Raw genomic sequence first — 12254 nt, 5'->3', positions numbered from 1 at the left:
TACTGAAGTGATTCTCTACAACGCTTTGAATTCGGAATTCGCGAATTTTGAGACAACCTATATGTACATAACACTGGCTTCCAATAACTCTTTTCCTGTGGTCTTTTTCGTAATGCTTAAGCTTCAGCTTGTAAACATTATTTATAAAATTACATTATGTAAAATTAGTCTATGCATGTGGAATGCTAAAAACTATTTCGCTTTCAGCCAAGTTTTCGTATTTAATTAATCAAAAATCATTAAAGAATCATTTTACAAAAATTATAAATAGCATTTAACGTAGTGCACGTTGAACAGATTCATATTCATATTCAAAACAGAGAGCAATTTACGCAAATAGTTTTTGAGTAATCGTGTTTGGAAAAATACATTGAATTTGCCCTATATTGAAATTTGTTTGATATCCCCTTAATTAGGTAACCTTAATACACAGCAAATTTCATGTCAAAAGAGCAAATGACACATTGTGGGAAACAATGTTGCCAATCTTGTCAACTCAAAATTTCCAAAGCTAATTTGTCAAAATTTCAACTTTACATATAAACCAGATAGCAGTACACTGTCTTATTAAAAACTCCTTCAGATGCTTTACGTCCCCGGATTTTCACGATATTTCCCAATTTTTTCACAAAAAAATGACAATTTGCAAAAGTTTTGTTATTAACCTGGCGCCTCCACCATTTTGCAGTATTATTTTTTTATATTTTCTTTATTTTTTTGGTACAATTTAAATGAAATTTTTGTCACATTATAAAGAAAAAATACCTACATTTTTTTGTACTACCAACCCCCAAAAATCCCCAGAAATTATTACGCGCACCTGAAGGACCAGTTTAAGAACTTGCATTAATTAATTACGTACTTGTGATGCATAACAATTTTTCTGCCAAAATTGGAAAATGTCAAATTCTGGGGGATAATGATGTATGTTGTAGGCTTATATTGTTATTTTAAATTTCGCGCGTACACTTTTTATTCCGCAGACGTGGTGACTTTTCTGTCATTTAATCTCTCACTGTACGAATCATAACCATAATACACAACAAATTTCATGTTAAATGTCAAATACTGGGGGACAATGATACCTTGTCATATTAAAAACTTTAAAGCTGATTTGTCAAAATTCCAACTTTAAATAAATGCAGTCCACTCTCTTATTAAAAACTTCTTCAAATGCTTTATGCTTCCAGATTTTCACGGTTTTTCTCCATTTTTTTGAAAAAATGACTAATTTTCAAAACTTTTATTATTATACTGGCGCCTCCACCATTTTACAGTAAATTTTATTTTATATTTCTTTTATTTTGGTAATATTTTTATAAAATTTATCACATTTTATCAAGAAAAATCCCTACATTTTTGTGTACTACCAACCCTAAAAAAATCCCCAGAAATTTCACTTCACTTGAATCAGTTTAAGATAATAAAACACAAAAAAATAATGCAAAACTTGTAATATTATGAAAGTTAAACATGTAAATACAAATATTATATATATATATATTTTGGAATATTTTGTAATTGTTTGATAGGTACAATTTTTCTTCTTAGTGGCGACCTCGCCAAGTCTCGAATTCATGCAATACCAAGAAACTCTTTGGCACGCATTGTTTATTGACGTGACACCAGTAATCTGAAGCGATAACAGAAAACTTTTCGTCACGTATTTTTTTTGAACATTGATCCGGATAATCGAGGTTCTACCGTATTTGTCTTAAGACGTAAGTCAAATTTGGACGTTCTATGTTTACTCCTTCAGGGAGGTTCATTTTTTTTTAAACTCAGTGTATTATTTAATATTTCTGCTTAGGGAAGAAGCTTCGGACTCATTCCAGTATTAAAAGCTACAACAGTCTGGAGCAGAAGGGAAGCCCATTGAAAAAAATCCGACCGGAAGAAAAGAACCCTTTAGATGGTACAAACCCTCTCTTATTCCCAGTGTGATAACTCTCTTCCTAGACATGAACAACACGGATTTGGTCAACGCCGTACAAGACCTGCAGAAAAGTGTGAAGCACTTTGAGTTAGAAAACATGATTTTCCAGCATTTCCTGGAAAAGAACGACCCTTCATCCCTTGAAGGTGCCGCAATTTCAATCTCAATTTCCACTCAAACTAACACGAAATTTTAGAAATGCAGCAAGGGATAAAAGTGGCGCAAGAGCGCCGTTCTAGCTTCGCCAAACGTCTGACTTTATCCAGACGCTCTACCCGCCAATCTGCGTTTCTGGGCTCCATTCTCTCTGTTAGTTTCGACGCGTCGTTAGGCACAGGAAAGGAGGGGCCCCGGTAGGTGAATAAAATCCAAATCAAGGAGATAAAACCGTCTGATTGTCGTCTACATAAGCTATAACTAAATTGTCTCCATCTACAATAACACCCGTGGAAATAAGAGCGTCTAGAGTCTCTGCAAGATTTGTTGAAAGGATCTCATTAGTGTCGTGTTTGAACAGGCGAAGTTTTTTGCTCCCAGACTTATTGTTGTCGTTTTTTAAGCTGCATCCATCGGCGATGGCATCGATAGCGCGCCCTAGACTCCAAGCTTTGGAAACAAATAGTGGGTTACCCTGACTTCCGGGGGATGAGACGTTGAAGTACACCCGGTCCACCACTGGGATGCTTCCCAGTCCCTTGGCCTTGTTCTTGATCTTCATCAACTGTACTTTATTGACCAAATTAGTCTTCTTCCCTTTTTTCTTCGCCTCTAACAAGTTCTTCTCGATCTGCTTATCCACCGCAACTTTAGCCTCATTGAACTGTCTTACAGGGGCTGCAAACTTCTCCTTTTCCTCAGAAAGAGTCTTCTCGTCTTTTTCAAAACACTGAGCAAGGTGCCGGTGCTTGATACAAAAATGCTGGCGACATCTCTGACAAATTAGGGGTACAATGCTCGTTTCCTTACAGTCCTCGCGCGAACACTTGAAGACATCGCTAATTTTCCGCTTCTCCTCGCGTTCTAGATTTACGGTGGTCTCACACTCCTCCACGTGAATGTTAAAATGTTCGGAACAAAACTTTTTACCGCATTTGCATAACAGAGGGAGGAAATCCAACTGTTTGCAGGCAGTGTGAGCACACTGTTGCCCCAAACGCGGGAGCTCCATCACTGGTGCTCACTCAACGCAGTGAGAGCAATGTCCGTCCACTTCTGTTCTTGTTCTTTGAGGGTGAGATGAATATCACCAGAGTCAGCCTCAGGGTCTGCTAATTCGTACGTGGGGACGTTGATGTCGTCTTCAGGGAGTTTCTCGGAGCGCCACTTGTCATCGATTAGATCAACGTAGTGACCGTCCACGGGGGTTGCACTGTCCATGGCTAAAAAACGAGGTTAGATCACTTTAAAAAAGGCGAGAAACCCACGTTTTCGTCGGAAAATGACTCGCACTTTTTGGTTATGTTGATTCGAATTCACAGCTTCACCGGTCCACCAACTCTACAAAAAGAAAAGTCACTAGTTTGTCGTTGACTTCGGTGTAAAATCTGGTGAATTTCTGACCGCGTGGTTGGTTTGACTTGACTTTAGTGGAGGCGGGATTTATTTAAGTTTGAATATGATCAAAATAACAATTTTTTCTAGAATTAATATCACACAAAAAATGGATTTGGTCATCCGCGAAATGGAAGACACGGAAGCAGCTCTTGAAATTCTAAGAGCAAAATGCTATAAAGCTCGAAACAAACTAAAAGCTGAGCTAGAAGAAATGTACATCAGAGAAAGTGAACTCAAAGAAAGTTTAGAGACGTTCGACGCTGCTTTTGTTCAGGGAAATTCGGAGAAATTCGCCCAGAAAAATCCGGCAGACAGATTCGCACGGTCAGGGAATAAAATAGTTTTTATTAATATTAATTGGGGGATGCGCCGAGTAAAATAATAAAATGTCTCTTTAGATTTATGGAAGAGAATTTTCGCCAGAACCGCACCGCTATCGACAAACTCCGCCTCAGAACGAGCTCTTTGAAGGTTCAATACCAAAAAGTGTGCAGCCAGCTGGCTCAAAAGAAATCGCTCGGTGAAAATCTCCAAGAAGTGGACTTTGAGCAGCTCCAAATCGCCAATAAGCATCTGATTGAAAAAATTGAAAAAAGAAATTTGCTTCTTCTGGAGCTGAAGAAAATGAACGGAGCCGCGAATTTGGTTCTGAGCCGAACAAAAAAGAATTTACTGCAGAAAGTTGAAAGTCTGAACGCGATTAAAGAGACGATAAAACTTCGAGAAGACTTGATTGTTAAACTCGACGAAGAATGCGATAAAGCAGCAGTTGAACTGGAAAACACAAAAAAGGAGCACGATAAGATAAAATTGAAGAGTGAGAATTACCGAGTACCGCCAATATTAGACTATGTAAAGACCAAAGCGGAGATGAATGTCTTGAAGAAAAACTTGAAGATTTGGTCGAGACGCAAGCAGATTAAAGACGTGCGAGTTATTTTTTTAGATTTTAAACTACTTTTTCTTTTAGATGGATCTTAATGCTGCGCTCAGAGAAATGAAGCAGGCCACGGGCTTGAAAAAAGCCAAAGCAACGTGGTTTATGTAAAGAGATAGTTTAAACAGTCTTTTCGCTCATATTTCGTTGCAGAAAACCTCCGAACTTTGATGAAGACGACGAGGATGTGCCCTTCGAGTTCATATTTGAGAAGAAGGCCAGTGTACGCCGCCGCTCAAGAAATCCTCGAAAATACAGTAGCCGCGGTAGTCGTGTTAGTCGAATGTCTTCTGCGAGCGGCAGAAGTATTAACCCTTACTGAAATAAAGAACCTTGGGTTTAAACCACTCTTATTTCCCGCGTTGCGGCAACCAATCATAAATTTCTTTTTTAAAAACAAAATTTTCCCACCGCGCTCAGCAGCCAATAATGGACGAGCCGAGCAGTGGCGAAGTTTGTCGAGTATACTTTTGCTTGGTGTCTTGTCGAACCACGCGGTTTTCTAACCTCATTCGGCATCGTGTTTTCAGTGCTGCAAGTTCTGTGGTTTTTTTTGTCACAATTTTAGGTGCACTCTTTTTCGAGAGTTTCGCAGAGTCTGTTACTAGTTCAGTAACCCGAATAAATAATAATGATTGAGAAAATGTCGAAAAAAGTAACAAAGAAGACCAAGTTGGAACTCGCCCCACCGTCTGAAGAAGACTCTGTTGAAGAAAGTGGTTCTTCTGCTGAGGAAGAAACTTCGACGCCCCAAAATGAAGAAAGCGCTTCGGGTGACGAAGAAAACGCTTCAGGTGACGAAGAAAGCACCTCTGATGAAGAAGCTGGTGGTGCAGATGAAGAAAAGAAGCCAGCAGAACCACAGAAGAAAACCAATGTTATAAATAAAAACGATTCAGAGAAGAATGCTAGAACAATTCATGTGGGAAGGATTCCTGTGAGCTCTGATTCAGTTCAAATTAGAAATGAATTTGCAAAATTTGGAGATATTGAGGATGTTGTGATGATGGCTGTTCCGGCTCCTGCTACAAATCTTAATTTTGTGCAGAAGAAGACTCAGCGTAAAATAAAAGGTTTTTATGCGTTCATCACGTAAGTTGACCTTGTTCATGGGTTTCTTTTATTATATAAGTTTTTATTTTAGCTTTAAACAACAAGAAAGTGCTGAAAAAGCTGTAAATAGTTTAATAATGCACAATGGTGAAAAATTATCAATCAGCTTATGCAGTACTTATCCGAAAAATGTTGATAGGAATAATTCAATTCACTTTAAAAATCTACATTATGGTTTGTTATCATTTTTAATTAGTTCATTTCTCACTTTTATTTTTATAGCCGCTACAACTGATGAATTGTGGAAAACTTTTCAGTATTGTGGGTACATAAACTCTGTTAATATTTTAAAGGACCGCCATACTAAAAAATCAAGAGGAATTGGTTACATTAACTTTGAAAAGGCTGAGTCTGTTGCTCGTGCTCTCGAAATGAAAGATGTTGTAATACGAGGAAGGGAGCTCCAGATTTTTCCCTGCGTAGATAAAACAGAGGCAGTAAAGAGAAAACGAGAGGAGAATGAGCAGTCTGAGGGTGAAGAAGACAATCAAGAAAAAAAAGAAAGTATAAATGCAAGCAAATCAGAGACAGTCAAGAAACAGAGGAAAATTGAAGAGGAACCTGCGGAAAAGGTTTGAATTGCAAATTGTTTTAGTGTTTTTGTGATGTTTGTTTTTACAGAAAGAAAAGGTTAAGAAAATCACCCCCAAGAAGAAGGTGAAAGCCCAAAAATCATCGTAATGGGGACAAATACATTTCATATAATAATGTAACTTTTTTGACAGTTAATGGACTTGTTTTTATCCCATTCAATCTAATTATAATTTTTAGCACAATAAACTGAATATTTCGTAAACCATAATTTTAAAATGTTTATTTCAATTTTCCCGCATTTAAAGCAACCAATAACCAATCGCCTTTTTAAGAGGGCGTTTTAACCAACCAATCACAATTGTTGCACGATCTGTCAAAAGTCAAAACCGCGTGTTTTTTCTAACCTCTGTTGTTGTCAACCATCGTGCTCAAGTTTTTCAGATTTCCAAAATCTTTTTTCATGGATTATTCAGTTGGAAGTTTATCCGATTTAATTACTGGTTCGGTAACCCCGAATAAGAAAAAAGTGATCAAGAAAAAGGTTAAGAAGACCACGTTGTTGGAGGAAACCCCAGCACCCGAAGAAGACTCGCAGAAGGACAATGATCTGAACGAAAAACCCTCAAAAGCCCAAAAACCGAAGGCAAAGAAGCGTAAATCCGTGAGTGTTGAGCCCCAAGAGGGCGAAGCACCATCCCCTAAAAAAGTCAAGAATGATGAGGGTGCTAGAAGGAGAATCGGCCTGCAGGGGCAAGCCAAGACTGAACATGATCCTGAGCAACTCGCTAGGACTGTCTTTGTGGGGAACATTCCCATTGCTTCAGACACCAACTGTTTGAAAAAACAGTTTTCGAAATTTGGCCTTGTGGATACAGTGAGAATCAGAGGAATCCCAGTTGCTAACCCCAAAACACCCAAAAAAGTGGCGTATATTAAGAAGGAGTTCCACCCTGAGCGAAAGAGCCTTTATGGCTACGTCAGGTACAGCCCCCTTGTACTTTTTTCTTTTAATCTCAATTATAATTTTAATTTCAGATTCAATGAACGCGATAGCGCCGTGAAAGCAGCAGAAGCAAACGGAATGATCTACAAAGAGCACCACTTAAGAATCCACTTGTGTGACTCCCAGGAAAAACCCGATGAAAGCAGAGCGATTTTCGTTGGAAATTTAAATTTTTGTACGTCTCCACTTCTCTCTACTCCTTTTTTATTCTTAATTTCCAGGCGCTGAAGAAAACGACTTGTGGAATACATTCGAGGCTTGTGGCCCCATAGAGTCCGTCCGCATCGTCAGAGACTCGCGAACTGGAATGGGGCGCGGTTTTGGTTACGTGAATTTCGAGAATTCCGACGCTGTTACCCTCGCGCTGGAAATGGAGAACGTTCAGATCAAAAAGAGGGAAGTTAGGATCAGCGCTTGTAATCTTGGTGCGGCGAAAAAGAACATAAAGAATAACAAAGAGAAGAAGAACAAACCAGGGAGAGTAAAGAGGACGCGGGAACATAAGGAGGTTGAAGATCCTGGAGAGAAACCCACTGGGAACTCTTTTCAAGGCGTTAAATTTGTACCGAAAAAGGTTTGTTGTGGGAGTCGCATTAGTAGTCTCTACACGGTTCGCCGGAAGAGAATTTTATTCAAAGAAAATTGCATTGCATAAGTTTAATTTGCAATTTTGCATTGTCCTATAAATGTTCTATCAAATTAAAGTAATCGTAAGTTGGTGTGAATCGTCAATATTTTTTTGAAGCCATTTTTAACATTAATAGACCGATTTTGCGTTAATTTTGCTGGGTAGTGAACATAGTTAAAATCTCTAGAATATGCGCCTTTTTCTCATCAATTTTCCAGTTTGCTAAAGTTTGACTTTTGTAATTGATTACAATTAGTAAGTACATAACTTATAGGTAGTAACTTTTCCAAGTTTCGTAGCTGATGTACTGAAATTATAAAAACATTCCGAATTTAAACAAAGGGCGTCTAAATTTTTTGCTCCGCCTTAACAATTTCTAAAATTGGGTCATTTTGATAACCACGTTATTGCAGTTTCTTAACCATCTGCCTTGGTTTTAGAGTTGGTATGACATAAATGCTTTTCACAGCAAACATACTGTTGTCGATTATAGAATTTTAAACGGCTAAGCCATTAAAAGTTTAAAAAATAAGAAAAATTCAAATATTGATACATAAATTTTCATAATTTTTCAAAATAAAAGTAATTCAACTTACGATGATTCAAAATTAGACTTTTTTTTGAAAAATGAGGTGATCTAGAATACATGGTTGGTTTTCGTTTTCATGAGCAATTTTTTTCGAATAAAATTCTCTTCAGCCGAACTGTCTAACGATTTTTGTTTCAGAAAAACAAGCTCAACAAAGGCTTGCTGCAAAAGAAGTTAAAGGTGAAACAAATAGCCCCCAAGTAAACAACAATTCTGTTTAATTTCTCCTGGACTGTTGGTGGGAACGTATCACTACAATTTTTAGCGCAATAAATGCAGTATGTACCCTCATAAAACAAACTACAATTGTTATCCTTACAAACACTTTTCCCGCATTTGATACAGTGAGCCCCCAAGACAATAAACTCGTTTTGTTTGGGGGGCACAAACGGGTCTTCGATCACATACGCGTTTTCTACCAGTTTGTACTGCTTAGTGAAAGGGGGCTCCTGTCCGAAATAGTCGTACATTTCACGTAAGGCACAAATTTCGCACTGAAAGTATTTGGGTTCCGGTGTACTTTCTTTTTCCTCAGCTTTAGTCGCCTTAGACTCCATCCTTGCTACTGCAGCTTGGAGATGTTCGCCTTTTCTTTCGGTGCTTCGCACGGCCACCACTTCGGCTTGGCCGTGACGAAAATTCCGTCCCCGAGCTTAATTTCTTTGAAGGCTAAAGTTTTTTCAATTCGTAGCGACGCCAAACCGACGTCGTTCTCGACGCCTCTTAACTTCCCCAAGTTGACTTTGTCTTGTACGATTTTCTCCGGTGGGTTTGATGGGATTTTCGTGAAATGTATGGGCATGAGACGCTTTCTGACAACCCCCGTGTGGTGGACTCGAGCTGTTAGTTCTTGACCGATGTAACAGCCTTTGTGGAAACTCACTCCATGGAGGTAATCGCAGTTGCATTCCAGAGGGAAACAATCTCCTGGGGGTAAATCCTCGACTCCTTCTCCGACTCCTAGGCTGTAACGCAGCCACCGATAATTCCGCTCAGTTTGAGGGTCTTTTATGCAAACATCGTCGAGGTGGTCTGTTATTTTGATTTCTGTGGGGGCTATGATTCTAGACCCTAATTCCGCGATTCTTGGGTCCCGAAAAATCGTCACGTCTTCGTGGGGTTTGCTCAGTTCTTGACCATCTGAAAGTGGTAACTCGTCACTTTTGGTGTTAAATAAAGCGTAAACTTTTAATTCGTCTCCCACGTGTGAAATATCAATTTTACGCCTAACTCTGTACAATTTCATGTACTTTTGCAACAGATCTGAAGCCTTAACATCACACTCTATTAAATAAACGTTTGGTTCTACTTTCCGGTAGATTATAGCATCGTAAAGAAGTCGACCTGCACTGTTTAGAAACGCAGTGTACATACTACCAGGTCCTGAATTAAGATGTTCAATGTCATTAGTTATTAGACCTTGGAGATAGTCTTTGACTTCTGCTCCAGAAACTCGGAGCAACGTTTTGTTGTTCAAAGGCTCTACTACGTTGGAAGAAAATCGTTTTAAGGAAAAATTGCCCGTTTTGAGTCTGAAGGGGGCAAATCTAACCTATAAATTATTGTTGGAATAGCAGGTAATATTAAATGAGGCATACCTTGGGTTGTCGCAACATGTTTTTTGGGTTTACTTCATGGAAACTTAGGTAATTTTGGGTGAAATTATTCGTTTCTTAGAGTGGAAAAGACAGGTTATGTGTGCAATTTGACGTTGACAGTTGAGCGAAAAATCAGCTGATCGGAAATTGAAAAAAAACACAGATTTCACTTTGCCATTTGACAATTATGTACATGAAAAAGCGCGAGAAAAACGATGACGCAAACCGTTTCTTTTTATCTGTTGTGGTTTCGAATACATCGAGCATTACATTTTTGGGAAATAAAAATCAACTATCTGAAATTTTAAACGGCCATAGCTTGGTTATTTGTTGTCGGATGTAAATTTTGAGGTCGGATTTGAAATCTGCGCAAAATTTTGGGCGAAATGAGCTATAATAACCCTAGTGTAGTCCAAAAATAAGCGAGATATCGATTACAGAACTTAGTTTTAGTTTTGTATTTTTTCCGAAAAACTCCAACTTTTCACTTTTGGAAAATCTAAGAACGAATTCTTAGCTAAAAATCGCGAGAAAAACGATGGCGCAAACGGTTTCCCAATATTTCTAATAGTTTCCGTGTTATTAAGCACGGATTGCTTCGAACCTTCAAAAATTTCTCTGGCCCTCTGACAAAAATTCGAACGGCCATAATTCAGTTATTTGTTGACAAAAATAAAAAAATTTGCGTAAAATGAGCCCAAATAAGTTTAGTTTACTTCAAAAATAAACGAGACATTGACCAAAAACTGTTTTGAAGAGGTCATTTTGGGGTAATTTTCAATCACTGTTTTCAAGGTAAAAACAATGTTTGATACCTTTGAATTATAGATCAATCGAAAGAGGAGCTTGAGATCTATCTACTGGCCAAATTTGAGATCGATCGGACAAATAGCTTACGAGTTATGGTCAAAAATAAAAAAAATGAAAAATTGTTATCGTTTGAGTCGAAATTTCGACTATCGAATTTTAAGCACATTTTCTAACGTAAAATGAGCCAAAGAAAACGATGGCGCAAACCGCATCTCTATATCTTTAATAGTTTCCGAGATCTTTAACTTTAAAAATTAGGAAAAATTAGAAAAAATGAAAATCAACTATCCGAAACTTTGATCGGCCATAACTCAGTTATTTGTTGTCGTATCTGAATTTAAATCCCAGTTTTGGAATCTGCGGAAAATTCTGCGTACTAGTGTACATAATAACAAGTTTACTTCAAAAAATAAGCGAGATATCGATATCAGAAGTTTGGCATAGTTTTAGTCATAAATTTTCGCGAAAAACTGCAACTTTCGACTTTTGAAAAATCTAAGAACTATTTTTTATGTAAAAAATAGCGAGAAAATATTTCTAGCAGTTTCCGAGATATGAGCACGGATTGTTTCAAACCTTAAAAAAATTGGCCTTCTGGCGACAACCCAAAATATCTATCTATCTAAGAAATTAACCCTAAACCATCCCAACCCAATAAAATTCTAATTAAATTAGGACTCAGTTATTTGTGAATAAAAATTAAAGATTTTTTATGTTTTTGGATTCAGCATGACATTCTGGGTAAAATGAGCCTAAATAAGTTGAGTTTGCTTTATAAATAAATGAGGCATTGACATAAAACTGTTTTGAAGAGGTCTATTTGGGGTAATTTTCGGTCACTGTTTTCAACGTGAAAACGACGTTTAATAGCTTCGTGTTATCGATCAATCGAAAGCTTAAAATCTATCAACTGGCCAAATTAGAGATCGATCGGACAAACAGTGTACAAGTTTATGCCGAAAAAGTAAAATGAGGCGGAAAAAACGATGGTGTAAACCGTTTCTTAAAATTTTTCTTAGTTTCGAAGATATTGAGCTTTGAAAAATTTTCAATTCAAAATCCAATATACGAAACTTTGATCGCTCATAACTCAATCATTTGTTGACCGATTTTAACGAATCTTTTGGATTCGAACTAAACTTCATTTATTACCTATAAAAGGTCCCAATTGTAGTGGCGGAAGGTATATATGAGAACTGAGTGTATCTGGCAAGTTAAGGGTTTTTATCAAAGTTGGTACTAATTTAGCGTGGGGGCGTCAAAATAAGTTTGTTTACATTTTGATTGACACTTTTGGTTAAATCTGGAATTTACTGAAAATACAAAAAGATTTAAGTCTAATTTGATGAACAGTGGTTAATAAAAGATTTGTACTACGCGATGTGGATGTTTTTTTGACTACTAAACATGTTTGTAAACAAATCGCTTATTTTTCCAAATTAAACCTTTAGGCAAACATTTTGCATTCAAGTGCAACTATTGACGTTCAGTGAGCAAAAAAGACGAAGTTATCAACATTTAGATTCTCGAAGATTATATTTTTCTCTTTTTT

The 12254-nt window shown here is 37.4% G+C and overlaps 6 protein-coding genes across 6 annotated transcripts; 3 read left to right on the top strand and 3 right to left on the bottom strand.

Moving 5' to 3' along the window:
- Positions 1–1954: 1954 nt before the first annotated feature.
- LOC148182015 (cilia- and flagella-associated protein 263) lies at positions 1955–4794 on the top strand. The gene is made up of 6 exons (XM_088040918.1): positions 1955–2082; positions 2133–2289; positions 3578–3814; positions 3889–4417; positions 4461–4534; positions 4581–4794. The coding sequence occupies exons 1-6, from the start codon at positions 1962–1964 to the stop codon at positions 4747–4749; spliced, it is 1287 nt and encodes a 428-aa protein (XP_087897044.1). The 5' UTR covers positions 1955–1961; the 3' UTR covers positions 4750–4794.
- Positions 2295–3104, bottom strand: LOC148182017 (AN1-type zinc finger protein 1-like). The gene has a single exon (XM_088040899.1). The coding sequence runs from the start codon at positions 3102–3104 to the stop codon at positions 2310–2312; it is 795 nt and encodes a 264-aa protein (XP_087897025.1). The 3' UTR covers positions 2295–2309.
- On the bottom strand, positions 3104–3452 carry LOC148182016 (anaphase-promoting complex subunit 13). Its single transcript, XM_088040908.1, has 2 exons — positions 3361–3452; positions 3104–3315 (listed from the first exon to the last, which is right to left on the bottom strand). Exon 2 carries the CDS (start codon positions 3311–3313, stop codon positions 3104–3106), a length of 210 nt encoding a protein of 69 aa, XP_087897034.1. The 5' UTR covers positions 3314–3315; positions 3361–3452.
- Positions 4795–5070: 276 nt separating the features above from the next.
- LOC148182014 (RNA-binding protein 34-like) lies at positions 5071–6342 on the top strand. Its single transcript, XM_088040887.1, has 4 exons — positions 5071–5519; positions 5572–5714; positions 5763–6112; positions 6162–6342. Exons 1-4 carry the CDS (start codon positions 5071–5073, stop codon positions 6219–6221), a joined length of 1002 nt encoding a protein of 333 aa, XP_087897013.1. The 3' UTR covers positions 6222–6342.
- An 88-nt stretch (positions 6343–6430) lies between these two features.
- LOC148182013 (RNA-binding protein 34) lies at positions 6431–8594 on the top strand. Its single transcript, XM_088045443.1, has 4 exons — positions 6431–7055; positions 7110–7252; positions 7299–7651; positions 8433–8594. The coding sequence occupies exons 1-4, from the start codon at positions 6535–6537 to the stop codon at positions 8496–8498; spliced, it is 1083 nt and encodes a 360-aa protein (XP_087901569.1). The 5' UTR covers positions 6431–6534; the 3' UTR covers positions 8499–8594.
- Positions 8595–8753: 159 nt separating this feature from the next.
- Positions 8754–10048, bottom strand: LOC148182012 (iron-sulfur cluster assembly factor IBA57, mitochondrial). Its single transcript, XM_088045456.1, has 2 exons — positions 9893–10048; positions 8754–9846 (listed from the first exon to the last, which is right to left on the bottom strand). The coding sequence occupies exons 1-2, from the start codon at positions 9908–9910 to the stop codon at positions 8857–8859; spliced, it is 1008 nt and encodes a 335-aa protein (XP_087901582.1). The 5' UTR covers positions 9911–10048; the 3' UTR covers positions 8754–8856.
- Positions 10049–12254: the final 2206 nt, after the last annotated feature.

The sequence above is a fragment of the Gnatocerus cornutus genome, chromosome 1, assembly GCF_029298725.1.
Source record: "Gnatocerus cornutus isolate USDA-ARS CGAHR chromosome 1, icGnaCorn1.1, whole genome shotgun sequence".
Classification (NCBI taxonomy): Eukaryota; Metazoa; Arthropoda; class Insecta; order Coleoptera; family Tenebrionidae; genus Gnatocerus; species Gnatocerus cornutus.
Note: the sequence above shows the minus strand (reverse complement) of the source record. Positions and strands in the feature narration are given on the sequence as shown.

What these genes read in the sequence shown, in the direction of transcription:
- LOC148182015 (XM_088040918.1), top strand. Translation starts at nt 1,962, where the DNA reads ATGAACAACACGGATTTGGTCAACGCCGTACAAGACCTGCAGAAAAGT. An exon ending in CGACCCTTCATCCCTTGAAG is followed by an intron (nt 2,083 to 2,132) that starts GTGCCGCAATTT and finishes ACGAAATTTTAG; the next exon opens with AAATGCAGCAAGGGATAAAA. An exon ending in CCGGCAGACAGATTCGCACG is followed by an intron (nt 3,815 to 3,888) that starts GTCAGGGAATAA and finishes ATGTCTCTTTAG; the next exon opens with ATTTATGGAAGAGAATTTTC.
- LOC148182017 (XM_088040899.1), bottom strand. Translation starts at nt 3,104, where the DNA reads ATGGAGCTCCCGCGTTTGGGGCAACAGTGTGCTCACACTGCCTGCAAA.
- LOC148182016 (XM_088040908.1), bottom strand. Translation starts at nt 3,313, where the DNA reads ATGGACAGTGCAACCCCCGTGGACGGTCACTACGTTGATCTAATCGAT.
- LOC148182014 (XM_088040887.1), top strand. Translation starts at nt 5,071, where the DNA reads ATGTCGAAAAAAGTAACAAAGAAGACCAAGTTGGAACTCGCCCCACCG. An exon ending in GGTTTTTATGCGTTCATCAC is followed by an intron (nt 5,520 to 5,571) that starts GTAAGTTGACCT and finishes TTTTTATTTTAG; the next exon opens with CTTTAAACAACAAGAAAGTG. An exon ending in AAGAGGAACCTGCGGAAAAG is followed by an intron (nt 6,113 to 6,161) that starts GTTTGAATTGCA and finishes TTGTTTTTACAG; the next exon opens with AAAGAAAAGGTTAAGAAAAT.
- LOC148182013 (XM_088045443.1), top strand. Translation starts at nt 6,535, where the DNA reads ATGGATTATTCAGTTGGAAGTTTATCCGATTTAATTACTGGTTCGGTA. An exon ending in CGTTGGAAATTTAAATTTTT is followed by an intron (nt 7,253 to 7,298) that starts GTACGTCTCCAC and finishes CTTAATTTCCAG; the next exon opens with GCGCTGAAGAAAACGACTTG. An exon ending in TTAAATTTGTACCGAAAAAG is followed by an intron (nt 7,652 to 8,432) that starts GTTTGTTGTGGG and finishes TTTTTGTTTCAG; the next exon opens with AAAAACAAGCTCAACAAAGG.